At 37.9% G+C, this 27,617-nt stretch overlaps 1 protein-coding gene across 2 annotated transcripts in view; it reads right to left on the bottom strand.

The window, feature by feature from the left end:
* The window catches only part of enpp1 (ectonucleotide pyrophosphatase/phosphodiesterase 1), a 69,686-nt gene that overhangs the window by 15,596 nt on the left and 26,473 nt on the right, over nt 1-27,617 (bottom strand). For both annotated transcript variants that reach the window (XM_079887786.1, XM_079887785.1), the window contains exons 9-20: nt 25,300-25,409; nt 24,880-24,945; nt 24,573-24,645; nt 24,151-24,259; nt 18,096-18,227; nt 16,937-16,968; nt 16,709-16,836; nt 16,085-16,154; nt 9,707-9,794; nt 5,165-5,349; nt 2,303-2,342; nt 2,065-2,219 (exon numbers count right to left, since the gene is read on the bottom strand). In XM_079887786.1, the coding sequence (XP_079743912.1) occupies nt 2,065-2,219; nt 2,303-2,342; nt 5,165-5,349; nt 9,707-9,794; nt 16,085-16,154; nt 16,709-16,836; nt 16,937-16,968; nt 18,096-18,227; nt 24,151-24,259; nt 24,573-24,645; nt 24,880-24,945; nt 25,300-25,409 (1,188 nt within the window). The remainder of the gene's footprint in view (nt 1-2,064; nt 2,220-2,302; nt 2,343-5,164; nt 5,350-9,706; nt 9,795-16,084; nt 16,155-16,708; nt 16,837-16,936; nt 16,969-18,095; nt 18,228-24,150; nt 24,260-24,572; nt 24,646-24,879; nt 24,946-25,299; nt 25,410-27,617) is intronic.

Below are 27,617 nucleotides of genomic sequence, written 5' to 3' on the forward strand. Positions count from 1 at the left end.
TAAATTAAGCGTGATCTGCTGTGATGTCACAATCAGGGTGCATTGTGGTCTATCTATGGATCTGTCTGAAGTGTACATGTTGACTAGACTCGCTCCCTCTGTCAAAATCGAGAGTTCAAGGGTTTATCCAAATAAACTTCCCTTTTTTTTGCTGAGCATGATTTATTAGGTGAGTTCGAGTTAAACTATTCTAGGCTTCTAATGGGCGAGATCTGCCGGTTGCAATCGGGGAGGAGATAAAAACGGAGACACTTTCTGCTTCCCATAGGGATGCTCACGAGGTGTGTGCATACTTTATAATTGATGAAGTTATTAAGTAGATTCACCACCAGCAGTGGAGCCATTCAAAGTCAGACAAACCTAACTAGAATGCATTGCGTTTGTCAGGCACCAATCGGCCTGTACAGTGCTGTATTAAGACAATTTTTATTCAGTAAATGTGTTTTCATCTTTTCAAATTTATGCACATCTTGGGGTTTCCATCCAACGTTTTTATGCAATATCCCAAAATTCACATGAAAATAGATGGATGAAAACATATCTAATGTCAGTTCCAGTCAAAACACATTGCACAATTGCATTTCACATGAATTACAATAACAAACGCAAGAGCTGCATTAAGCCGAGAAAACACTTGATGAGTCCGTCTGTCACTGTCCCGTTGGGTGTGATGATGATGATGATGCCAGAGACTGAGATTTACTCAGCGGTTGGCCCACATAATGAGTAGCACATGTTCTGTGAGGTCAGAAAATATGACAGACGGCCTCCCTCTCCTCCCTTCAGCATCACCATTAAACCTCAGAACATTTACACCGTCCTTTTTCAACGTCATAACAAACTCCCCTTGTGAAAAAGAAGCGTTTAATTGCACTTATAGTGTACTTCACATCTTAAAAGTGTATATATTTTTTAAAAACTAGTAGTACTTGCAGATAACATTCATGAAATAAAAGGCCACTGAAGTGTACTTAAAGAGAGTTAAAAGTAGACTTAATATCAAGTTAAAAGTTTTACTTTAATAAAATATTATTTAATTCTTTACTTAAAAGAATATTTTAAATCATTCTGTTCAAAAATTATTTTGTCATGCTTTAAATATGTACACTTATTTTAATGTGTTGACTAACATACTAAAGCACATGTAAAATACTTTATTTTAACTGTGGTGTGTTATTCGATTAAAGTTACTATATTTTAAATGTACTAAATTGCAAATGCAACATAACAAATGTATTTAAATACATGACATACAAGATTCAATAACAAATGATATTATATATTTTAGTAACCAAAACGCTTGTTTATAGTATATTCGGCAGTAAACTTAAACCATATTTCCATGATAATAGTAGTAATTATGAAATTAAATGCAAGTCCTTCTCAAAGTTTAACCTTTAATACATTCTCATGTATCAACTAACATGCGATTAAGTGTCAGAAAAAAATGCATTCACTTCGCTCTAAAGTGTATTCTCTTAAAGTATATTATTTCTGTAATAAGTATTCTTAAAAGTACGCTAATGTGTACTTTGTTTTCACAAATGTTTGAAGTTAAAGTCCTGTAATGATTTGAAAAAGGGCGTAGTTCACTTAAATCCCATTAGATTCATTATCACAGAAAATATCAAACGAAAACCCCTGCTGTGCAAAATGAGCTATTGTGTGAGGCATCCTGTACAATAAACTCAACTTTAAAGACCACATCACACTTAAGCCATATCAGTTAGTATTGAGATCATCTGTATACTAGTGTACTCCTAAAAGTTTACGAAATCAACTTTTAGCAGATAAACCTGTACACATTTTACAGTCACTTTTGGGAGGATACTGTACACCACATAACTCATCTTGCTCTCATAGGCGTATCCAAATCTTTGTCAAATGAGAAAGTGCGCTCTAAAAAAAGACTGTTCCTCCCTTTTAATTATAAATACCACATCTGACTAACAGTAGCAAGAAGCAATGTGTACCAGCCTGTACACTTCATTTTTCAAATACGTCAACACAGAAAAAACAGCTGTGCCTGTGGAGTGATAGTTGGGGCTGTAAAACTAATCTCACCGTTGCATTCAAAGTGTATGAAACCCAGAGGGGCATCAGGATGTCTCGGCTGTATCCGCTGACGTACGCACTGTGCTGGAGTATACAGTGATCCGACTGCTCCTGAAGGACACGCGGGAGTCCGTAAGGCAGATGAACAGGCTTGACATTGCTGTCTATTAAAGGATTAAACAGAACGTTTTTCACTGTACAATTTTGTCACTAAAAACAGTGTCAATATGAACTATCATTTACTCACTTGAATTTGAGTTGATGAGACGCTGGTTCAGACGGTTCACCTGAAAAAGTTTTTGGAAATTCATTTTTAATGAATAAGCAATACAAACATATATATATACACACATAAAGCTCACAAAGGCTGCATTTATTTGATCAAAAATACAGTAAAAACTGTATTATTGTGAAATATTGTGAAATGTAATTTATTCCTGTGATCAAACCTGAATTTTCAGTCACATGATCCTTCAGAAATCATTCTAATATACCGACTTGCAGCTCAAGAAACATTTATTTTATGATCAATGTTGAAAACATAATATTGTTGTGGAAAATATTTCATGATTCTTTGAGGAATAGAAATTTCAAAAGAACAAGCAACAAGTAATAATGTTAGTATTTACTGTCACATTTGATCAATTTAATGTATCCTTGTGGGAAAAAAGTATTAAATTCAATATAAAAGAAAATATAACTGCCCCCAAATTTTGAACGGCAGTGTATACACTAAATCATTTGGAGTGGTTAAGCACAAGTGGCTTGACTCACTTCCCTTTCAAAAACTGGAAAGCTATGTGATTGGGACAAACCACGGGAAAAAAAATAAAGAAATCCAGACAACACCACAAAGCCAAAAGTGTGTATGTGATGTGGATCAAAACAGACAAGCAAACAACAATCATAACTCAAAAAAATCCACAGAGATACAGTGTTAGACCATTGACCATATATTCACAAGATTTGATGCTTAAACACCCTGTTAACAAGCACAAAGCAACAATGGCAAGGAAAAACTCCAAGAGTAAGGAGTAAACCTTGGGTGGAACCAAGAGGAAACCCCTCCTGTTCTTAGGATTGAGTCATCTAATAACAGCCAGTTCAAAGACACACAGGATTATACCATAAAACAAGGTCGATTTAAAGCCTTTGCTTTTGAAGGGAACAAGTCTTAGCCTAGAAAAAGTCTATCGAAGCATGCTCAAAAATGTCCTTAAATAAAGCATTGCAATCTATTAATAATATCATGGCCGGGATTAAAGTGCTCCTATTATGCTTTTTCGAATATTACCTTTCATGCATTGTAATATAGCTGTTTGTGAATGTAAAATAAAGCCCCTTTCACACAGAGATTCCGGAAAATACACGGATAAAGTGACCCGGGATTTGACCCGGGTTCGTTTGATTTTGGTTCATTCACACTGCCAGTGATTTTCCGGAATCAGAGAGCGCGTTCACACACAACCCGTGAATGTCCCGGAAAGACACGTGACATCGATGTGACTTGTAATGTCTCAGCAGCGTCTTCAGTTTGCTTATGAGCTGCGATTTCTCTCTCGAGAAACCACGCTTGTGCATTTATTTCTCTGATTCGATCATAAACTTGCGCATTACGTACCGCTTCACAGCTGGCGAACGATCCAGCGCTTCAGTGTCATCACTGCGACACGGCATTATTGCGGCTTTTGTTCACACAGCGCGCGTTCCGGGACTGAACACGGCAATGTTACTAGGTCCCCAACCCGGCATCGATGCCGGCATCAATCCCGGGTCGTGTTTGCGTTCACACAGAAAGCGTTCCGGCAATTTGCCGGCAATTTCCCGGGTTCAATGCGCTGTGTGAAAGGGGCTTAAATGTCTGCAAAGTTTTAAAGATCAAAGTGCAAAACAAATAAAGTTGTTTTCTCCTAAAAGAAAGAATTGATTCTGAACTGCCTAAACGAGTCGTCAGCAATTCCAGTCTCACTTCCAGTAATATAGCTGCGCAAGATTTTTAGAAATTTGCATAATGCCAGCTTGGTCTTTACTGGCTGCCTGCAAATGAGATCTACTTTTCCCTCAAACACTGCAGCTGTAGCTTCGTGCAGACGCTATTGTTCGTAGTTCGTAGTTTCAGACATGCTCTGTAAGAGGTAGACCAATCACAACAGACTGGGCCATCTGACCAATCAGAGCAGAGTAGGCTCTCGGAAAGGAGGGTTTTAGAGAGACTGAATCTTCAAACAAACCGTTTTCAGACTCTTTGAGAAATGAGGTGATGCAATCTATATTATGAGAAAATGAAAGTGTTTTTTTAACCTTGGATACATGTAAACCTATTGTAGGATACCTCCAAAACAGAATTAGGAACCTTCAAAATAGCATAATAGGGGCACTAGGAATACATCAATATGCACAATTATAAACAAAGGTTCCAAAGGTAGCAATGCCGTAGTAGAAGAACCATTTTTAGTTCCCCAAAGAACCTTTCAGTGAACAGTTCTTAAAAGAACCTGTTTTTATTTTCTAAGTATGAAGAACATATTAATAATTTAAAGAAACATCTTCCACTATAAAAATGGTTTTGTTCAATGGAAAGGTTCCATGAATGTAAAAGGTTCTTCATGGAACCATCAATGCCAATAAAGAACCTTTATTTTTTAAGAGTGTCCCCTTTAGAAGATGCATAAAAAAATAAATAAAAGAAATCATGATGTCCTGCTGTTCAGTGTTGTCTGGATTGGTTTTCTTTTACCATGTGTAGTTTTGTTCATGATTTCTGAGGACAAGAGTACATCATGCAGTCTCTCCCTGTTGGAATCTGCGTCATTTGACTTAATCTTAAGCGACAGATGAATTTGTATCAAACTACAATATAGTTTGATTGGATGCAAGGACATTAACAACAAAAGATATGAGAAGCACTTGCTCCTTCCTTTTAAAAGATGGTACAGTGAGTCTATTTGTTTTGCTACCATAACTATGCACAGTGAAATAGTTGCATTTTATATAGTCATTTAGCATTGTGTCTGCGACCCTGTAAGAACCGATCCAGATGAACATGTTTTACATAACGAATCACAGGAAGAAAAATGCAGTAGCCCTGAATAATGTCTGTGATGCCCACCTCAGCCTCAGTGAGGGAGTCACAGGTGCAGCCCCGGGGGTCACTTGGGGTCTCGCTCACAGGGGTGCATGTGGATGGAGCCGAGCGCTCTGCGGGGTACACCGGCTGATGGGGTGGGCTCTTCAGCAGATGGTTTAAACTGCCATGGGTGCCGTTATTGGGAGCAGGAGGAACACCCAGTAAATCTAAAGAGAAATAAACAGCTTTTTTACTTAAGCTACTTACAATACAGTGCAGAAATACGCTTATTGGGAGGCAGCCAAGAATAGCCAATATACTGTGGCACATGCTAAATGGGTTAATTTACCCAAAAATGTAAATTATGTCATAATTTACCCTCAACCCTCATGTCGCTACAGACCAGTATGACTTAGTAAGTCTTTCCTCTGTGGATCACTTTGTACAGAATGTTAGTAACTGAACAGTTTCGGTTCCCATTGACTTCCATTGTATGGACAAATAAATAAATAAATGAATGCAATGGAAGTCAATGGGAACCGAAAATGTTTAGTTATTACCATTCTTTAAAATATATATATTGTTGTGTCCAGCAGAGGAAGAAATGCATCCATGACTGGAACAACATGAGGGTGAGTAAATGATGATTAGGGTTAATTACTAAGAAGCAGCATCCATCTACAACATCAGGGTTGCCAACTTTGGTTGCTTGGCTGGAGTGAGATTTTGATGACATTGCTTGAATCAATGATATGCCCCTATTTGAGCTTTTAAGGATGCAATAATTCTTTTTAATTTCGTCTAAATGCAACTTGCACATACTTCAGCCTAATATTGTACTAGATGCACGGTCCAAATGTGAGTGCTCTGTGTACATCCGCTGAATAATGTGTAGAAAAGCCTTTTCATCATGTCTCTTTTTGAAAGTCTTATGGGTTTGGAACGACACGAGGGCAGTAATTAATGACAGAATTTTCATTTTTGGATAAACTACCCCTTTAACTTTACCTATCATATTTAATGGTTAGCTTGCAAACTAACATTAAGAGCTAATGACAACAGCTAGCAAATTTATACTGACTAAAAAGCAAAAATCACATTTATTTTGTAATGTTGAATGACAGAGAAAGGCATAGTATATAGACCTACATGGTATAGTATATAAAAAGTGTTGAAGGCAATACAAAGCTTTAAAGCATAAAAACAGTTTAAGACTACTGAATTATAGGTAATAAGGAGAAACAAAGACACAATTTAATTGTAAACAGGTCAAAGGTAGAGTGATCTGTAAGAACACACATTCAGTCTTCTGAATACATGCAGTAACATGGTAATGTCATTTATTTTTCCTGTAGGGCCAAAATGTAATGACTTTTTTAAAGATCCTATTCTAATAACTGTTATAAAAAATATAATTTCATGATTTGAATACATTTTATGATTTGAATCTAAATTATTGTGCTTATTTCTCTCACTCTGTCTGTTGTGGCATGCATATGCACATTTTGAAGTTGTACTTGTAGTTCCGTCCGGTTATACATGAAATGGTAATGTGTATAATTGTCTCTCGACTCCATTAATCAGTAAAAGTCTGTTAGCATCCAAAGCAGCCCAAATTAAACTCTATGAAGTCCCTTCAACTTTAAAGACAAATTGGGGCATGCTATTTTATTTTGCATTGACTTGTTATTTGGCATGATATTTATTTGGGTAGCGTGAGGCAGAGCCTAAACAAAGCTTGTGTCTTAAGTCAAATGTGTGAGAGTTGGCAACCCTGTGACATCCTGGTGACAGATACTATTTATGGCCTCAAACCTTTTCAGGATGCTTACATATAGTGTAACTAGAGCGAATAGAGAAGCATAGTGGGTGATGAAACCAGACATTATGTAACAGTGTTGGGGAAACAGCAGCCTGTCAATTTACAAGCTGATCATCTATAGTTCATCTATATCTACACTTTAAAAAGTACTTAGCTACACCCAACTAGTACCTTTTTTAAATATAACGATAAGATGATCAGAGCAGGGTTTATCTGACTCGGATGAGGACCTCAGACAGGGTGACAGTATTAAAGATGGCATGAAATGAAAATTCTACAGTATTTTCTAAATACATGTTATTGATATCATTATGAAAGATTCACTAATGTATATGTTTCATTAAATAAAACTCGATCATTTAAACATTTTTTATTTTGTAAAAAATCCATTTCTCTCAGTATATCACAATACTGTCAACTGTTTACAAAAACAGATCAATTTCCACTAAACTATTATAAACCATCATAATATCTTTAACTCAAGACATGTCTGGAAAGCAGCATTAAATGAAATATTGCATTATTTTGTGCATTTTGTTTATGAAATGATAGAGTTCATGAGGTCCATCACCATGTCCCTTTAGGGGCTCCGTAGGAAATGGACAGCTAGTAAAATAACAAAAATGTATTGTTTATTGAACTGTCATATAAAAGCAATGTCACACTTGCAATCATGCTGTAGTTAATGCTGGAGAAAGACTGGTGAATCAGTTTTTGAATGGGTTCATTCAACAAAGTGACTCACGAAAAAGAAAATAGCTTGCTTGGTATAAGAGAAAGTGGATATTGTAGGCGAGTGTGTTTCATTATGACCTTAGTTACTAATTCAATGTGACAAAAATAGCAATTTAGCATTTTTTGTAGCTAAGTGAGTAGCGTCACTAACTGTTAGTTACTCCTCTGACCTCTGTGTCAGAGAATAAGTTGCCAATGATGGCCACTTTGTTTTCGAAGTGGGTCATTAAGTCCTTGGCAGTGATTGTGAATGACGGAGGCTGTGACGAGAAACAAGTCCATTGTTCTGCACAATTTTCTATATAATAAGACTTCTTTTGGATTTAAACCAATATGAGAGCAAAAACATTCCTATGCAAGAAGTGCTGGCCTGTTGACGTTAGTTTATGTTGCAAAATAAAAACAACCTTTTATAACTGATAAAGATTGCGCATATACTGAAATCCTCATAATTTAAATCTTTTAATCCCACATTCTTTCCTTTCCAAATCAAAGATGAAGAGAAAGAATTACACACAGTACACACTGTAGGATGCAGCACATTTTAGCATTAGCTAGGACAAGGACAAAATTCCCAGCCGCAGTTACTCACCCCTTTGAAAAATAAGTGTGATAGATTGAACTGAATGTGCACTTCAAACTATTATAACTATTATTAACTTCTTTGTTAATATCATATTATCAGCAAGTTTAAAGGCCACTTAAGAGTACTTAAAGAGAGTAAACTTTCATGACTGTTTCTTCACACTTAAGTAGACTTTTAAAGTACACTTTGTAATAATGCCAAATTAAAAGTAGTACACTAAAAACACTTATTTTGATGTGTTGACTAGCATACTAAAGTACTTGATTAAATGTAATACCAAACAACATGCTACAGTTAAAATATAAAGTAATACATATTTTAAATTTACTAAATTGCAACTTCATTATTTTAAATGAGTCAAATAAATATATTTAAATACATGATGACACACAAGTTTCAATATAAATGATACTGAAGATTATTTTACCATAAATGTTTATCAGCACAGTACACTTTAACCATATTTCAAAGACAATAGAAGTAATTATCAATTATCAAATTACACAAAAAGTGTGCTTAAGTCTTAAGTAGATCAAAAACAGCTAATTGCATTTATTATAAATATATTTCATTTAATTGTAATTTACCTGCAATTAAGTGTTCAAAAACATTACATTCACTCACTGTAGTGAAAATCAAGCTTTTAATGTCTTAAATGTCTATGTGGTGTTTTTAATATTCTTTATTGCTGAGTATTTTCTCCTTAAAAACATGGTTTGAAATCACTGATGTTTCTTATGTCACAAACTACCTTGTAACCAATCAGATCAACGTGTGATCGTCAACGAGTGGATCTTTGAGCTGGTGTGAGTGGAGGCGGGGCTAATTTGCATATACATAGAACCACGTATACTAAATGAGGCAAGGTTTTAGAGTTACATTCAAGCTATTATAAGGCATGAAGATATGTTTTTCAAGGAAAAAAACGTTTAAATATGTAATTTAGGTGATCAAAGATGAGTTTTAAGGGATGAAATTATTGACTACAGGTGGAATTTAAGTATATTCTTTTAAAAAATATATCTTTTTAAAAGCATGCTAAAGGGTACTTTTTGGACAAGGCAATTTGCACATTAGAACTGTGCACAGTCCGTGAACTTTACTAATGGCCATCCTGAGCTAGGATATCAAAGGCAGTGATCTATATTGCTTGCAAAAAAAATTATTCTGTCAGAAAACTTTTGACTGTAAAAAATTCCTTTTGCCCCTTTATGGTGTAGTTACAGCATCTACTGCAGGGTCTAACTGAAACATGCTAACCAGCCAAACTTCAAACCATCAGGCAAACCCCAGTCCTGAGGGTCTCCAGGAGGAAGCTTGAGGAACAACAGCAACAACCTTCACAGCTCTATGATGAACCATAACCCTGCAATATCTGATGAACATGATGAAAGGAACTTCTTTCAAAAGTTCATGATACCAAACAGAAAACAGAACTTACCACATAGGAAGTTGTAGATTTCAATGTTCTCGAAGGGAGCCACAGTCGTCTTATACTGGATTCCTGGTCCATACCCGATAAAAATGGCCTGCAAACAGTAACATTTAGTTAATTAAATCACACTAAAAAACAAACACTTGGTTTACACTTGGAATCTATCTATCTATCTATCTATCTATCTATCTATCTATCTATCTATCTATCTATCTATCTATCTATCTATCTATCTATCTATCTATCTATCTATCTATCTAATCACGATTAATCGATTTGACAGCACTACAAGTTTTTCAACTTTATCTAGTTTTTGCTTAATATTTCATTAAACAGTAGTTGGTTCTGAGAAAAGATTATTTGTTTGCAAATGCCACTTAAAGGGATTGTTCACCCAAAAATGAAAATTAGCCCACGATTTACTCACCCTGAAGACATCCAAGTAAATCATGAGCTAATTTTAATTTTGGGTGAACTATCCCTTTAACATTTTGTTGTCTAATGCAATGTAAATTAAACGTATTATAGTGTGGCTTTGGTGTTTAAGTACTATTCGGGGTCCTTGGATATGTCAACAAAACAACCACAATAGTTCCAAAAACACAGACCACAGAGAATAACTAAAAGCACTTATTTTGATTTGCAGTCACAGAGAGACACACATTCCATTCGCCTCTGGCTGAAACGCGGAACATTTGAGTGGTGGAAACTAGAATGATCTCATTTCCTTGACACCGAGTAACAAAGATGAAAATGATCCTCATTCCTCCTAACAGGAGATTTCACTTTCACAAAGATAGCCTAAAGTAAAGGAAAAAACATCCCTGTGTTTGTGACTAGTTTGTGCAATTTACCTCAACCAGTTACCTCACAAAAGTTCCTGTAAGATGTTTTTGTAAGCACTACCAGCTGCATTAGACATTCCTAGACAACCACATAGACCGGGGGCACAGATGGCTAGAAGTACACCCACGTCACAGACATAAACAAGACTCTGTCAAAGGTCCAAAATGTGGCTTGAGTGTGTGTTTAAAACTGCAATCTGAACACCTTCCAGTTTGAAGGAACTACTAAGTGTGAATCTGGCACTATGGAGTTTTTCTCAATGGACAAGAGTTCATTTAAAGGGCATGTCTGGATTTTTCTCAGTGTTTGTAGAAAGACCCAGGGTATCATAATCCTCTTCATGGGAATTTACCCAGATCCTTTAATATGAATTCAGTATAATCCCCATCTAAGTACTTGGCCTCCTAAACCTCATTAAATTCCATCACAGAAGCATTTGAACAGAGCCTCAAGCAGAAACTGAAAATAGAAATGTTTTTTTGGTGTCTATGACAGATTTATGAGGGTTTATGTTGATTGTGTAGAAGCTTAAAGAGAAGAAAACTCTGCAGCAGCCACAATAAGTAATGGAGAACTTGTAGTAATGGAGGCAACTCTGTGAACCATTTTCTTCAAAAATAAATAAATAAATAAATAATGAATAAAAATGCAGGGCACTGAGACTAAAGAAGTAATAACTACACTGAACAAAATTATAAACGCAACACTTTTGTTTTTGCCCGCACTTTTCATGAGCTGAACTCAAAGATCTAAGACTTTTTCTATGTACACAAAAAGTAGTGAATGGCTGTTTGACTGGGTGAGTAAATCATGGGCTAATTTTCATTTTTGGGTGAGCTATTTTGGGTGAACTATCCCTTTAACATTGTGTTGTCTAATGCAATGTAAATTAGACATTTTATAGTGTGGCTTTGGTGTTTAAGTACTATTCAGGGTCGTTGGATATGTCAACAAAGCACCCACAATAGTTCCAAAAACACAGACCACAATCACAGGCACAATCAACAGTATATGACAGCGTGTTCCAGGTCCTGCCAATCTCCAGCAACTTCGCACAGCCATTGCAGAGGAGTGGACCAACATTCCACAGGCCACAATCAACAACCTTTTTTTTTTCTTTTTTTGGGGGAAAAAGCTTCAACAAGAACCAGTGAGGTTAATTTTCGTGGTATGCAGCAAGTTTGAGCTTCTTCAAGAACCAGTGATGATTATTCTCGTGTTACAAAGCATGTTTGAGCTTTTGCAAGAACCAATGAGGTTCATTCCCGTGTTACGCAGCACGTTTGAGCTTCAGCAAGAACCAATGAGGTTAATTCTCGTGTTACGCAGCACGTTTGAGCTTCAGCAAGAACCAATGAGGTTCATTCTCATGTTACTCAGTGAAAATACCATGGGTCTGTGGAATTTGCATAGCGCAACTCCGCCCCACCGCGAGGGTATAAAAGGAGGGACGCTGGCAATCTCGCATTATGTTTTTGCTTCGGAGCCAAGAGCTTCTCTTCACACCTCTGCAAGCCTGTATCTGAGTTCTTCGAGACTACGAGACAAGCGGCTCTCCAGTGAGTTGGTGCAAAGGCACGTTCCAGCGAGATCACATTGCCTGCTGCTGATCTGTGCAGTGATCTGCCAACAGTGTGTGTGCTTCTCCCTGGGTGCTTCAGCACTCTGCTGAGCTTTCCTCTCCTCACAAAAGAGCTTGTGTGTGGCACGTTTTTTTACAGATGTTTCTCACGTGCACTTCTGGGTGCGGTTGGTTCGTGCCGTCTGATGGCCACAATCGCTGCCTAGCGTGTTTGGGCTTAGATCACGCTCAGTTAGCGTTTGTGGATGAATCATGTTCCTATTGCGGGAATATGGCCACCGCAGTGCTGCGGTCTAGACTCAATGACTTCCATGGAGGTAGAGTCCCCTCTGCCATACCCCGATCCATTCCCTCCGTGAGAGGCAATACTTTGGCTGGTGGCCAGGGTGACCTGAGGGTTATGGTGTGTAATATAAAGCCCCGACGATTCTTCCTCGGGCCACACCCCCCTCTTGCACACAGCAACCCACGAGTTTTCAGGCTGAGATCACAGGACCGTCTTCGGACACTCTCCCGCATCTCATTCTGCACTCCAGATGATGAGCCGCATCACAAGGTGGGCTGGAGTCTTCCGGAGATGAAGATTCGGCTGTGCTGCCGCCTTCGGGTGTGCCAGTATTGCCCGAGTCTGATCCGGAATTGACAGCCATGCTCTCCCGGGCAGCCACGAGCATTGGGCTGGAATGGAATCCTCCACTCTGACCCGAGCACTCGCGACTGGATGATAGGTTTTTGGGCACCGTCAGCACCCGTCCCCAATACCTTTCTTCCCAGAGGTGCATGAGGAGGTCACAAGGTCCTGGAAGTCACAATTGTCTCCCTGTGATCATTCGGTGGCCTCCTCCGCCTTCTCTTCCCTCGATGGGTCCCCCCAGTGGAGCGCTTTGTTGCGTTGCAGTTGTGTCCTCAGAGCGCTTCTACCTGGCGTGGTGATCCAAAGCACCTCCAAAGCCTGTAGATTTCTGTCTACCCTTGTGGCTAAATTCTAGAGAATCCCAGACCCCTGTCAGAGCAGGCCCCCGTGGAACGCTTATCCTTCCCTGGCCTCTTCTGTCAGGACGCGGCATATGACCGTGCCCCCACACCGGGACGCTCTGCCTCCCACATCCGGGCCGGTATTTCTGCCTCGCTGCCCCATCGTGGGTACGTCTGTGGTTCGAATGACCCCGCTGGTTCAGTTTTTGGGAGCCTGGCTAGAGCCATCAGGCTTGGCTATACGATTCAGTTCGCACGGTCTCCTCCCCGCTTCCGGGGAGTCCGCTATACCATGGTGGGTGGCAATGCCCCTGTAATGCGTGCGGAGGTTGCAACCCTACTGGTGAAGGGTGCGATCGAGACCGTCCCTCCAGCCGAAATGAAGTCCTCGCTGCATGCCATGGTCATCCTGCAGGTCTACCAGGCCCGGATGCTCAGGGACATGCATGAGCGTAGAGCTGATCCGGGGCTCATGAAAGAGCTGCATTCCGCCACCAACCTCGCTATCTGGGCGACGAAGGTGACCACACGCTCCCTGGGTCAGGTGATGTCCACAGCTGTGGTCCAGGAGAGACACCTGTGGCTAAACCTGGCTGATATGCGAGAGGCTGAGCGGACCGGGTTACTCAACTCTCCCATATCCCAGGCTGGCCTTTTCAGCGGCACAGTCGAGGACTTTGCCCAACAGCCCAACGGCTGCCCAGAAGCAGACTGAGGCCATAAAACATGTTCTGCCCCGGCGGCAAGCTGCTGCCTCCACCCAGCCGCTGACTCAGATGCCTCAGGCTGCTTGCTGCCGAGGGCGAAGGACCTCCTTTCTCAGAGATTGGGACGTGGGCGCCAGAGTGTGCCCCATCTCTGAGAAAGGAGGTCCTTTGCCCTCGTCAGCAAGCAGCCTGAGGCATCTGAGCCAGCGGCTGGGTGGAGGCCCCACTCTCTGGCGCCCACGTCCCAATCTGTGGAACCTGCATGTGTGGGTTCTGGATGGCACCTCAGCTGGTGGCTATCATCACTTCCACTAGGGCCCTGTCCACGAGACACGCCTATGCATTGAAGTGGAACCTCTTCGTTACCTGGTGTTCTTCTCGGCGAGAAGACCCCAGAAAATGCCCGATCGGGTCCATGCTCTCCTTCCTCCAAGAAGGGGAAGGAGAAGGAGAAGGGGAATGCAGGCATTTTCGGTTGATGAAGCGTGCCTGGAATTTGGGCCTGCTAACTCTCACGTTATCTTAAGAACCTGCCCTGTATACGTGCCCAAGGTTCCCACCACTCCTTTCAGGGATCAGGTGGTGAACCTCCAAGCTCTGCCCTCGGAGGAGGCAGACCCAGCCTTGGCACTGCTCTGTCCAGTATGCGCTCTCCGTGCTTACATAGACAGAATGCAGTGTTTCAGGACCTCAGACCAGCTCTTTGTCTGTTATGGTGGGAAGCTGAAGGGAAAGGCTCTCTCCAAGCAAAGGTTGTCTCACTGGATAGTAGATGCCATTGTCTTGGCTTACCAGATGCAGGGTTGTCCATGCCTCCTAGGGGTGAAGGCACACTCTACCAGGAGTACACTCTACTCTAGCGCATGGCGCCTCGCTAACAGACATTTGCAGAGCTGCAGGCTGGGCGACACCCAACACTTTTGCGAGATTCTACAATCTCCGCGTAGACCCAGTGTCTTCTCATGTGCTCGCTTCCACTAGCCAGCAAGTAGGACCTGCTCGGTGCCATCACTTGCTGCGCCATTCTACTCCACGGACTGGATACGTGCGCTATTTCACTCAGATGAGTTCTTCTTAGACCCTGAGTTCCTCCTGCACTGTTGATGCTGTCACCAGAGTGCATGCTCGCTCGGTCAGCGCTCGTGATTGGCTAGGTGCCTCCATGTGCATGGTTCCCCCGTTGGGCAACCCCCCACATGTGTATTCCCACGGTAAGTCTCCTCCGAGCACGTGTTTTCCCTTAGCAAGACCCCTCTTGCCATCTCAAGGTTGAAACATTCCACCCTGCGTGCTGGATACCTCTGTGTTTTCCATATGCATCCCGCTCCCCGGACTCATATCTAAGTCCTAAGTCCTCCCTATGGGTAGGCGCTGTGTTACATATTCCACCTGGGATATCCCACCCAGTGTACCTTGGTATTCCTGCGTTAAGCCTAGCCCTTCGCCCGTGCTAGTCTCACAACAGGGAGTGGAAGACAGCCGCTGTGGCGTGATTGAATTGGGATCCTCATTTCGTCATTCACTGATGTAACTCGTAGTGACTGAACGAAAGGGAAAGTCTCGGTAACGTATGTAACCCTTGTTCCCTGAGGAGGGAACGGAGACGCTCCGTCCCTCTGCCACAACCGCTGTACCGCTGGAACGGCCTGGAGTTCAGTCTTGGCTCCTCAGAGGAAAACATAATGCGAGATTGCCAGCGTCCCTCCTTTTATACCCAGGTGGTGGGGTGGAGTTGCACTATGCAAATTCCGCAGACCCATGGCATTTTCATTGCCATTGGTTCGTTTTGTAGAACTCGGAGGTCTTCATCATGTAAAGCAATAGAGTCTCTTCAGAAAATTTTGACTAAACCGCTCAATTCTTTTACGACCTCTTTTTGAACTTTTTGAAGCGTCAAAGTGGTATTTGCGTAGCTGTCAATGGAGGGACAGAAAGCTCTCAGATTTCATTAAAAAGATCTTCATTTGTGTTCTGAAAATAAATGAAAGTCTTATGGGTTTGCAACGACATGAGAGTTATTAATGACTGAATTTTTTATTTTTAACACACTTAAGTGCACTTCTATAAATTTTACTTTACAGTACATTTTAAATCATGTTTTGGGAAGGAAGGTTTTTGAACTGCACGTTTCGGCACAATGGGTCAATAAAATCTGTTAGTAACATCAGCTAAAATCATCAATATCTAGATGACTATGCTTGAAATTTGTTTTATATATTTACTTGCATAATACAAGACAAGTTCTTTGAATATGACAGTATTTTAAAAACCAACCTGCATGTTCTTGAAGACATTATCTGAACCATGGAAGCCACCACTGCAGTATTTAATTTCACTCGGTTTTCTGTTGACCAAGGTGGGAAAGAAAAATACTTTACAAAATACTTACGTACTGAGTACATGCCAGCTTGAGTGCTGATAATTTTTTTTTTTTTAAATCTTCGGTAACACTTTATTTTGATGGTCCACTTCTACTCAGTTTGCAACTACATGTAAATTGCCAGTGATTAGATTACTAGTAGAATGTCTGCTTAACATCTGCTAACACTTTATTTTGATGCACTCCAGAAGGCATTCTACTGACTATAAGTAACTTTACAACTCCATGTCAACTTATTCTAATAACCAAAACTCTAACCTAACAGTCTATAAATACTCTAATGAGAGTTAGTAGAATGCCTAAAGTGGCTTATCGAAATAAAGTGTAACCAAATCTTCAAATGTCTTCAGTCAAATTCTAGTTACCATTTTGAAACGGAACGGTTTGCACATTGATCAAAAACATCAAATGGTTAAACACTTTTTTACCCCACAAGTTTTACAAACACATTAATACTTTGAGGATATTGATTTCCTTCATTATAGCACTCGTTTTGACATGACAAGCATCAAACTCACAGTGCTGCTTGCCACTGTGGCTGCATGTAGAGGTGTGCTCGCTCGATACGGATGCTATTTGCAAAGTGAAGGCGTTTGGGGAGGTGCTCCTTTAGATACGGTCTCATCGGCTGATCAGGTTCTCTGCACTTCAAAAAGAAAGAAAGAAGGAAAGAATAATGGTTTGAGCATGATTAAGCAGAAGATGTGGTCTATAAGTGAGGTGTGGGGATGATGACAGGCTCATACCGAAAGGTTCTTCACCAGACCTTCATAATCAACTGCCAGATGAATACGGGGAAAGAAAATAGATGGATCGTTTGACTTGCATTTAATGGACAAAACACATTTTATAAATGAGTGTTTCTTCAACTATGTGCACTATAGGCCCGCTTTTTACACTCTCTCATGATATTTACACTACCGTTTATTTGGGGTCGGTAAGATGTTTTTGCTCATCAATGCTGTATTTATTTGATTAAAAATATTGTGAAATATTGTTACAATTTAAAATAACTTTTCTATTTGAGCATATTTTTAAATTTAATTGATTCCTGTGATGCAAAGTTCAATTTTCAGCATCATTACTCCAGTCTTCAGTGTCACATGATCCTACAAAAATTATTCTAATATTCTGCTGAAGAAACATTTATTATTATTATTACCACCCATGTTGAAAACAGATGTTCTGTTAAATAATTGTTGTGGAAAATGTGATATATATTTTTTCAGGATTCTTTAATGAAAAACATCTTTCATTTGAAAATTTGATTAATTTTTATTAATTTTATTAATTATAATTATTATTAATTTTCAATTTAATGCATTCTTGCTGATTGTTGTTTTTGTTTTTATTTCTTTAAAACAATTGTTTTATTTATTTATTTTTTCTATTTTGTTTTTACATATTTCATTTCAGGTTCTTTACTGACACTGGCAAACAACACTAACTTATACAGTATAGTGTTAAAAAATGCTAAAACTTTATTAGGGACAAAATTGTTGGTCACAGTGAAAATTACACCACAACTGTGGTTCAGTCGCAAATTGTATAAAAAAATTGAAATTGAAATAGAATTGTATGAAAAACATTTTATATCAAATTATGTAATGTTATATAAGCTATTTATGATTATATAACGTTGTATTTAGATTATCATAGTTTTTCTGTCTCATTAATGTTATATATGAAGAACTATATGTTTTATATTAATGGTATAAAGAGATAGTCTACACGTGGAATATGAAAACTAGCAAAAAATAATGAAAAAGCCATTTTAAAGTTATATTGTGACCTTTATACGGCAAACCTGCAAGATAATAATCAACTGCTGCAACAAAGTGATTAGTTGAAGAAACACTCAAACAGCAAGGATGTGGTAAATCTATGACAAATCTATCTGCTTACAGGAGAAGAACTCATCCGGCAAACGTCTGGGCCGGACTCTTGCCGCAGGGCCCTGGATGACAGTGATGTCATCAGTGTTATCCAGATAATCGGAGACGTATGCAGCTTTCTTACATGACGCTTCTTCCATCCCTGCATGTTTTATAGACACAGAGAAGGACATAATCATTCGAAATGAACTTATATTTCACAGGTTGCACATTTAATTTTGTTCATGAATTCATGATTTATTCACCCCCAGGTCAAGGCAAACAAGTATGAATTATTTCTTTCACAAAAAGAAAGTGTGAGTAAATACAGTGAGTAAAGTTATGGGATATAACTTTATTGATATAAAACATTTTGCCAAACTTAATGTGTTCCCTTTAGTATTATAACATTCAACTCTTGTTTCTCTCATTGTTGTGTCAAAGGAAGCATATAATTCACTGACAGTAAAGGCTTACAGTAAAACCTCCACTTCTCTCATAATATTCTTGAGCGAGTACTAATTAAACATCAGTGATGCATCTGAAGTGCAGCACATCAAAATATACAAGCTCAGTATGCATTCACAATCACTCCAACCACAAAGGCAGAGCGGCACAGAAAATTAAAAACACAAGAGTCAAAATTAGTATGCTAGCAAGCCTCATGGCGTACTTGAAGGGCAGGAGACACATGTGCAATCCCACACGCCTTTAATTTGCCCCAATCTCAAATGGAGACACACGTCAAACAGATGTCACTGCTGTGCTAATGAACTTCTGTGCCCACCCAGTTAAGTGGGAACCAGTGATATTTTAGCATCGAGATACTTTTTTTTTTTTTGTTAATATTTTGAATTAGCTTGATTTTTTTTCTTTTTTTTTTTTCTTTAATTTTAGATAAAGTTCCCATGAAATCAAAATGGATTTTTTTGGCTTTTAGTATGAATGTGTTAGTCTTACTGTTATCTTTAAGTTAGTGTGCTCCAAAACAATGATAATGACAAAACAGATGCATTCAAAACATATAGTCTCTCACTTCGGCCAATATGTCTCAATGATTTTGATGACATAGTTCTCAGTATCAAAGTACTGAGACTGCTCTCATTAGAGTTACAAATTATTTGCTCTTATCATCCGATCGTGTGGTTGTATCTCTCTGTTAGTGTTACTGGATCTTAGTGCTGCATTTGACACTATCGACCACAACATTCTTTTGAATAGACTCAAAAATTATAATGGCATTAGTGGAATTGCACAAGCATGGTTTAAATCATACTTATCTGACTGTTATCAGTTTGTAGCAGTAAATGAAGAGATGGCATATCGATCACAATTTCAGTATGGAGTACCACAAGGCTCAGTAATAGGACTGTTGCTTTTCACTCTATACATGCTACCCTTGGGAGATATCATTAGGAAGCATGGGATTAGTTTTCACTGTTATGCTGATGATACTCAGCTCTATATTTCTTCACGCCCCGACGAAACTTACCAATGTACAAAATTAACGGAATGCATAGCTGATATAAAAATTTGGATGACTAGTAATTTACTACTACTTAATTCTGAAAAAAAAACAGAGTTTCTAATTATTGGGCAAAAAACCTCTGCACGTAATAACCTAGAATACTGTCTAACACTTGATGGCTGCTCTGTCAAGTCTTTGTCATCGGTTAGGGACCTGGGTGTGCTCTTTGATACCAATCTTTCATTTGAAAGCCAGGTTTCTAGCATCTGTAAAACCACATTCTTCCATCTTAAAAATGTATCTAAATTACGACATATGCTTTCAATGAAAAATGCGGAAAAGTTAGTTCATGCGTTCATGACCTCAAGGCTAGATTATTGTAATGCTCTACTGGGTCTCTACAAAGTCCAGTTGGTCCAAAAATGAAGCAGCTCGAGTTCTTACCAGAACCAGGAAGTATGACCATATTAGCCCCGTTCTGTCAACACTGCATTGGCTCCCTATTAAACATCGTAAACATTTTAAAATATTGCTGATTACTTACAAAGCACTAAATGGTTTAGCTCCCCAGTAGTTGAGCGAGTTCTTAACGCATTATAGTCCTTCACGTCTATTGCGATCTCAAAATTCTGTCAAGTTGTTAATACCTAGAATATCAAAATCAACTGCTGGCATTAGATCCGTTTCCTATTTAGCACTTAAACTTTGGAATAGTCTTCCTAGCATTTTTCGCACAAACAAAAAACACATTTAAAAAAAATTTAAGTATTCAAATTTTAGATGTTTACAAAGATCCTTCTATTATCTATTGAATCCCAGAATATTTAAAATATCAGTAAGCTTAATATATATAAATCATAATTTATTGGGTACTTTCAATTGGGAGGGGGCTGTCCCAAACCCTAACCCCTAAATTTCAACTTGTGAAAATGATATTGAATTTTTTTTTTCATTGTTGTTTTTAAAAATAGCATTTTGATTTCTTTTAAAAAGTGAAGTAAAAAAAAAAAAAAAACATTTATTTTATATTTTATTTTTAAATCGTCAATTAGCTGAGACTGATATTTTAACCACACCCCTACATTTTTAATTAGGAAATATTCCTGTGTCCTTCTCTCTCTCTCATAGCCTCTCTTTCATTGTAGATAGGTACCATCATGTGGAGGGAAATGTGTTCAAAAGTCTGAAAATCTCTCTGTAACTTTAAGGAACATCACTACCAAACACCTTTTTTTCTGCAATTAAGCAAACTTTTTTGGGTGTTATTCCATAAGTTCAGAACTGTGCTAGATAACCTGGTTATCATCTTTGAACTAGGCTCAAAAGTAGGCTCACTACCGAAACAGTCACTACCAAAACGTGGTGAAGTTTTGGTTGTGACATCATGGTTTTTTGAGTGTTATTCAATAAAATTTAGTTTTTGTGTGTACAACTTTTCCGAACTGTGCTAGTTAACCATGTGCTGATTAGCATCTTTGAGTTAGGCTCAAAAGTATCATAAAATATCACTACAGAAACATGTCATCATTGTTTTGGTAGTGACAAAAGGGAACACAATCATTTATTTGGGGGAAATAAACAAAATTTTAGTACAGTTATGCAAATCATTAGTATCTTAGTATGTTTTAGTAGTGTTTTAGTATGCGAGTTAAAATTCTGTAATGTGATGTGGTCGCTACCAAAACATTACTGTCACTACAGAAAATGTCCCCTCACGACCGAAACATGCATGTTTTGTCTAAAATAAAGTATATTGAATTATCAACTAAGATGTTATTATAGTGTTTGGTTCAATGTATATTCAAACTAATGAATCCTTAACTTTGAAATCAGTATGATTAACTTAATGCCTTTTATAAAGAAAGATTGGATTCAAAATACAACAAATCTTATAAATTACACTTGAAATATTGTTAAAATTGTAATTGTTATTGATTTACCTGTGAAAACTTTTCTTTTTTTTTAAACAAAAATATATTTACAAGGTAGATGTAAACAAAATATTAATAGGCCAATATAAGCCTTCTTATGAAATTATTTATTATTGTTTTTCGGTAGTGACAAATTTGGAGAGAGGAAAAATATTCCAAAACCTTCTGAAAATACAACATGATAATTAACTGCACAATTACTAGAAATGTGTACCTTGGATATTATACAATTTGCATACATACAAAATTTGTGAAAAAAACAACATTTTTTTCAAGACGTTTCCAACTCTGACTTTGAAACAATTCTGTAGAATGGCCCATAAATGACCTAAATTTATAACTTTTTTACAACAAAAATGAACCGTCACTGAACTAGACTATGACGCTATTTTCTTCAAGAAACAAACTTTGTTGCATTATTTTCCTGTTATCACTGTAAAGCTGCTTTGAAACCATCTGTATTGTAAAAAGCACTATATAAATAAAGGTGACTTGACTTGACATGACATGTTGCACTTCAGCTTCTCATCAGATTTTCTGTCCAATCAAATGCTCTCTAGAATCTAGTCCTGCCCCCTACATTATAAATAGACGCGGAAGCTACGGCTGAAGTCGTTCACTTGTTCACAAATTTACTATTTTCTACATAGTGCACTATAAATCACCACATTTTCATTAAAAGGGGTCTTTTATATCTCCTGCCATAACATCTTCCAATTAATATTTGGTCTCATGTTGAAGTTAAAGGTGCACTATGCAGGACTCATAAAAAAATAATCCCTCTCAATCATTACTTATGATCCACTAGAACCTAGTTGGCATTTGTGTCTAAAATACTCTGCCTGTATTTTTATTTATTTTATTCGTCTATTTATGTGCTCTGGATTTTCTTGGCTGTAGCCTTTTGCCAGTGAGTGTGTTGTATGTGTCTGAAGCCAGTGGCGTAACTTTGTTTTAAAAAGTGGGTGGGACGGGTTTTAAAAAAAACCCGGGGGGGGGGGGGGGGGGGGGGGGGATTTATGAATGCTAAATCATAAATCGATGCAATAACATTACGATGTCCAGCAATCGATTTAAATGGTGCATGGGTTTAATTTGTCGTTTAATGAGGTTTGATATATGTGGGTAAATCCATTATAATAACGTGTATATTGAAATGGTCCAGTGGTAGAACTTTTGCTAAGCGTGTCAGAGGTTGTGGGTTCTAATCCACACTCGTATAGTTTTTTTTTTTTTTTCTCTCTCTCTCATTAAAACAGATTATGTTTATCAGTGGTTGTATATCAGGCAAGCATACGTTTGTATGCATTTTGTTTTGTAATTTCACCGGAACGAATAGAGAGTCTCCACAACGGATTGAAGCGCGCGTCCGAGTGAAGACTGTGCGTGAGCCTCAAGAGAACACAGTATCCGCGCCTGTGTCTGTATCTGATCGCAGTGGCAACGAGCACTTTGATCACTTGATTTCAAAAACAACACATTTCAGCGCTAGATCGCCTCTTACAAACGAACTAAATGAATGCTCTGCTAGTTAACTGGAGATGTTTTATTTATTTGTACTGGTACATTCGTGCCGCGAGATGTTTCAAAAGTGGTGGGGACAATATCGACCTTAGCAAAAAGTGGTGGGGACATGTCCCACACGTCCCACCCGCAAATTACGCCTATGTCTGAAGCTCAGGAAGCTCATGTCTAGACTCTTGCTATTGCCTTGTTGACTGCTATCTGTAACTCAAAAGATTACTAGGCATTGTAATTATGTTTATATGATGACAATTATTGTTTATTAGCGAACTAGACTGGTGGCTAGAAGATGGCTGGTTACACTTTATTTTGATGGTCCATTTAAGACATTCTGTTGACTAAGTAACAAGGAAATTATGCTTTTTGGCTGTTGTTCCGCATTTCGGCCGTTGTTCAGCTGAAGTCAAAGTGCGGCATTCAACAACGTCAACAACTAGAGGATGAAGGACATCATGATTGGATTTGAGTTTTTGTTGTGTCGTGGGTTTTGTGATATCAGAGATGGAATATAGATGTACAAGTTATGTAATTTAAAGTGCAAAAAGGAGGGCTGAGAGACAAATTCTTCTACGACAACTTGCAGTGCTATAGAACACAACGCCGCAGACAAAGGCGACAGGAAAATGCTGTTAACATTAGCTTTCTGTATGTTTATGTTAGTTTTGTGGCATAAATATATGAAAACTGTGTATTTACATGGCTTTTTAAAAATGGTGGGTGCTGTTTTGTATGGCATATGTTCGGCCAGTCAGCCTACACTTAAGTCACTGGCAGTTCAGGTTGTGCTGGTTTAGACCCTACTCTGAAGTAGGAGCTAATTTAGTCCCCCCAAAAGGAGTTCCTTTAACTAAACTCATTCCCAGTTCCTCTGGTGTGAACATGCCAAAAAGTACTTACTTCTACTACGTACTAACAATAGTTATAGGAACTATGTAAACAGTCCTCCGGTGTGAAAGTCCGTTAACTCTATAATAAGAGTTAGTTGGCATGTAGGTGCGACATTACTTGAGGGGATCATCAAAATAAAGTGTTACCAGATGGCTAAACTTGCTCACAAATTACAGTCAGTGATCTAACTATGAGCATAACTATTTGTTCATATACAAACACACACAAAATGCAATTTATGCATGATAAAAACAATAAACCATCACAGTACTTACCGTGGTCAGACACCAGAACCAGGTTGACACATTTGTCCAACTGTCTTTCCTTGAGGCCCTCCATCAACATCCCAATAAGTCTGTCAACATTCAGCAAAGCCTCAATTACCTGAAACACAAAAATCAATCACAATTTTGAATGAAAACACTCAGCACCAGCATACTGATTATGTACAGTATTTAAGAGCGCTAACACCAAACGACATAAAATGCTGGCTTTTATGTTTTTTCTTTGCAGTCATGAGAGAAAAACATTGATAGTTATATCAATCATTGTAAATTCTCTAGTATTGCATACACTTCATCAAGTAATAATGACTGTGTTCATTTACTGTTTCATATCCTAAATCAGACATTTGCCCCCAAAATAAACGGAAGAAGGTTCATCAATTTTTTGCACATGTGGTTTGTCTTCAGTGTACCTGGCTACTCATTGGTCCATGTCGATGACCCGCAGCATCAGGCTCTTCGAAGTATAAGGTGTAAAAATCTGGCCTAAAACAGAGTATATACACTGAAAAAAACTACAAATTACATCTAAATTAACTGATTATATTTAAGTAAAAAATATTATTTAACATCACCCAAATACATACGTTTATATCAACAAAGGGTTAAGTAAGGCAGAAATAGCTCTTTATGGTAAGAATTGCATGTTTTTCCAGTCTAGGCAGAACAAACTAAACCAGCAGGCCTAAAACAAAATTTAATGGAAATAAATAGCATTACCTTTCTCCTTCAGGTAAATGCAACCATTCAAAGATTTTGTGCATCCTCTTTTCAAAGGGAATGTTCCTTTAAAAAAAACAACAACAACAACAGTATATCTTTGCTCTAGGAGTGTTCAGAACAGCTATTAATATATTTATAGTTATAGTTAATATATTGATGCCCGTTATTTAAATCATCTGATCTTTCTAACTATTGATGGTTGTTCCTAAAAACCCTGATATCTTCTATTGAGTTCAGCAGAAGTCTACATGGAGTGTAATGAATGTATTACACGGTGTAACCTTCTTTAAAGGGTTCAAAAGATAGTTTTTGTTGTGAATTACAGTCAGTCCACACAACTCTAATGTGTTGTGCTTTTAAAATGTTACAATCCAGTTAATAACAATGTTAAAACAATGTGGTATTGTAAATATCCACCTTTCATACTTCACCCAGAAATTTGGGTATTTTCCGTTGACTTTCACATCGGATCCAGGCCAGAAGAAAGTTGCCGTTTTTAGTTTGTTTCTCATGGCTGTGAGCCAAACCTAAAAACAATCACAGGAAAAATTGAATGAGAGTGCTGACAAAAGATGAAGATGAAAAGATAAACTGAAAAACACCTGCAAGCAAAGCAAGACGAGAGAACCTGTCAAAATTTCTGCAACTTTTTAAATGAACTTGATTCATGTTGAGGCAGTGTTTTTTAATATCAGTGATATAGATTTTGTTAATATTTTGAATAAACTAACTAAAATGAAATAAAAAAATATATAACAATAAAATCTTTAGTAATTTTTTTTTTTTTTTTTTTTTGTGTCATTTTTATTCTTTTTAAAAATATGTCTATATATTTTTATTAAGTTTGAGTTTTTAGTCTTAGTTTATTTCGTTTTAGTGATATTAGTTCTTCAACTTCAACTAAATGAAAATTAAATGTTGCCTTTGAAACTAGCTGAAAAAATAAGTACAAGATTTTTTATATTTTATTTAATTTCTATAAAATTTTCTTTCAGAAAATGTTTTTTTATGGTTTTAGTCTTAGTTAAGGAACTGGAAATCCAGCTTCATTCATTCACAGTTCCTTTGGAACTAAAAATAACTAAACGGTTATTATGGTCGCCTACTATGGATGTGTCCGAAGCCGAATACTGTTCGGAAAGGAAACGACACATTCTACGGAGGCCCTAAAGAGACATGGCGACGGAACAAAAATATGATCTGGGAGGGAAAAAAATTAATTTCAATGCTTTTGCATTCTCTCGCAGTTATATAGTCAGGTAATTATATTACATATAATTTGTGGGCATCAGGGAGATGCTATCAATATGCTGAATATTGAAATCGCTTTTTTAATGCGCGCTCGCTTTTTACTTTATCTTTCCAAATTCGCAATCACACGTATAGAGAACGCCTCTCCTCACTCTCTTCATGTGATAAGTGAAATCATGATGTACTGACATAATGTAACCGACAATTCGGATTTAGGCTTCGGCACATCCCTAGTTGCTCCTACAGTGAAATACTCATGAAGTCATGAAGAAGCACAAAAAATTCAAGCATGCACGCCTTCAGCCAGAAACCACAAAGCCATCTCTGTAATTACTGTACAAGGCAATATATAAGATGTATTGTAGCCCAGTTTAAGGTTACACAGGCTACCACTGAATATGAACATTAGAGACCGTTAGTTATTTAGTCTCAAATGGCAACATCTGCCACTTTTCTCAAGCAAATCTCTAGATCTTCTAGTAGAACCCCTCACACTGCACACATTTCAGCACCATGGACGGGGCAAAACAAAGGCGCGTAGCTGAAAGTCGAGCACCAGAACGAATAACACGGGCAAGTGTTCCCAGTGCAGAGTTAAAGGAAGTTTAGAGGCACTGGCCGGCACCAACCAGGATGTTTTTTTGACCATTTGATTCATGTCTGCTTGCACATCTGTGCACCACCCTTCATTTCCCTCAAACAGCTATTTTGGTGAACTCTAAAGATAATGATGATGATGAGGGAGGTAACAGAGGATGGGTGTGACTTTCCTCTTATCCCACACTGATACAGGATCATTTGGACAATCTCTGCCTCAAGAGCTTGAAGAAAGTTCCACTCTATATCTTGACAACAAAAAAACTAATGCGAGAGGATTTGTCCAGAACAGAGTGATCCAAAAGAACATCAGGACTCTTCAAGCAGTGCATACCGAGGCTCAGTTAGGAGTCGTGAAACAGGAATTTAAAAGGATGTGCTATTGAAGAATTATGATGGTCACAGTCTGAGCCAAATTGCGACGTATCCAAAACTGAACGGCTTATTTTCTATTGGGTTTGGTGTACTGGTGTACTAGTTAATAATATTTAACAGTTTTGATTAAATACTATTTTTGCTTAGCATTTGTGCTTTTTTGTACATAAGAAATATGAATATTTTAAAAAGACATCACAATAAACTTTAAGGCCTTTTGAAGTTGTCATCATTTATAGTATGTAAAGTAAATTAAACATTCACAAAAACAGAAAATCATGTTTTCAATGTTTATAATATCTTCTTAATATCTTTGCATTTAATAATAATCTTAATACACTTGCATTTAGCAGATTAGAGCTGGGTAATAATATTTTACATTTTGCAATGATGCAAGCAAACAAGTAGCCTAGTTGTTTTATATTCTTAATTTTATATTTTATATATCGCGCTACACGGGTATACTGAATGTATGTGGATAAAATTGGACAACTTTAAAGAGCTGGCCGATA

The sequence above is a fragment of the Squalius cephalus genome, assembly GCF_949319135.1.
Source record: "Squalius cephalus genome assembly, chromosome: 12".
Lineage (NCBI taxonomy): Eukaryota > Metazoa > Chordata > Actinopteri > Cypriniformes > Leuciscidae > Squalius > Squalius cephalus.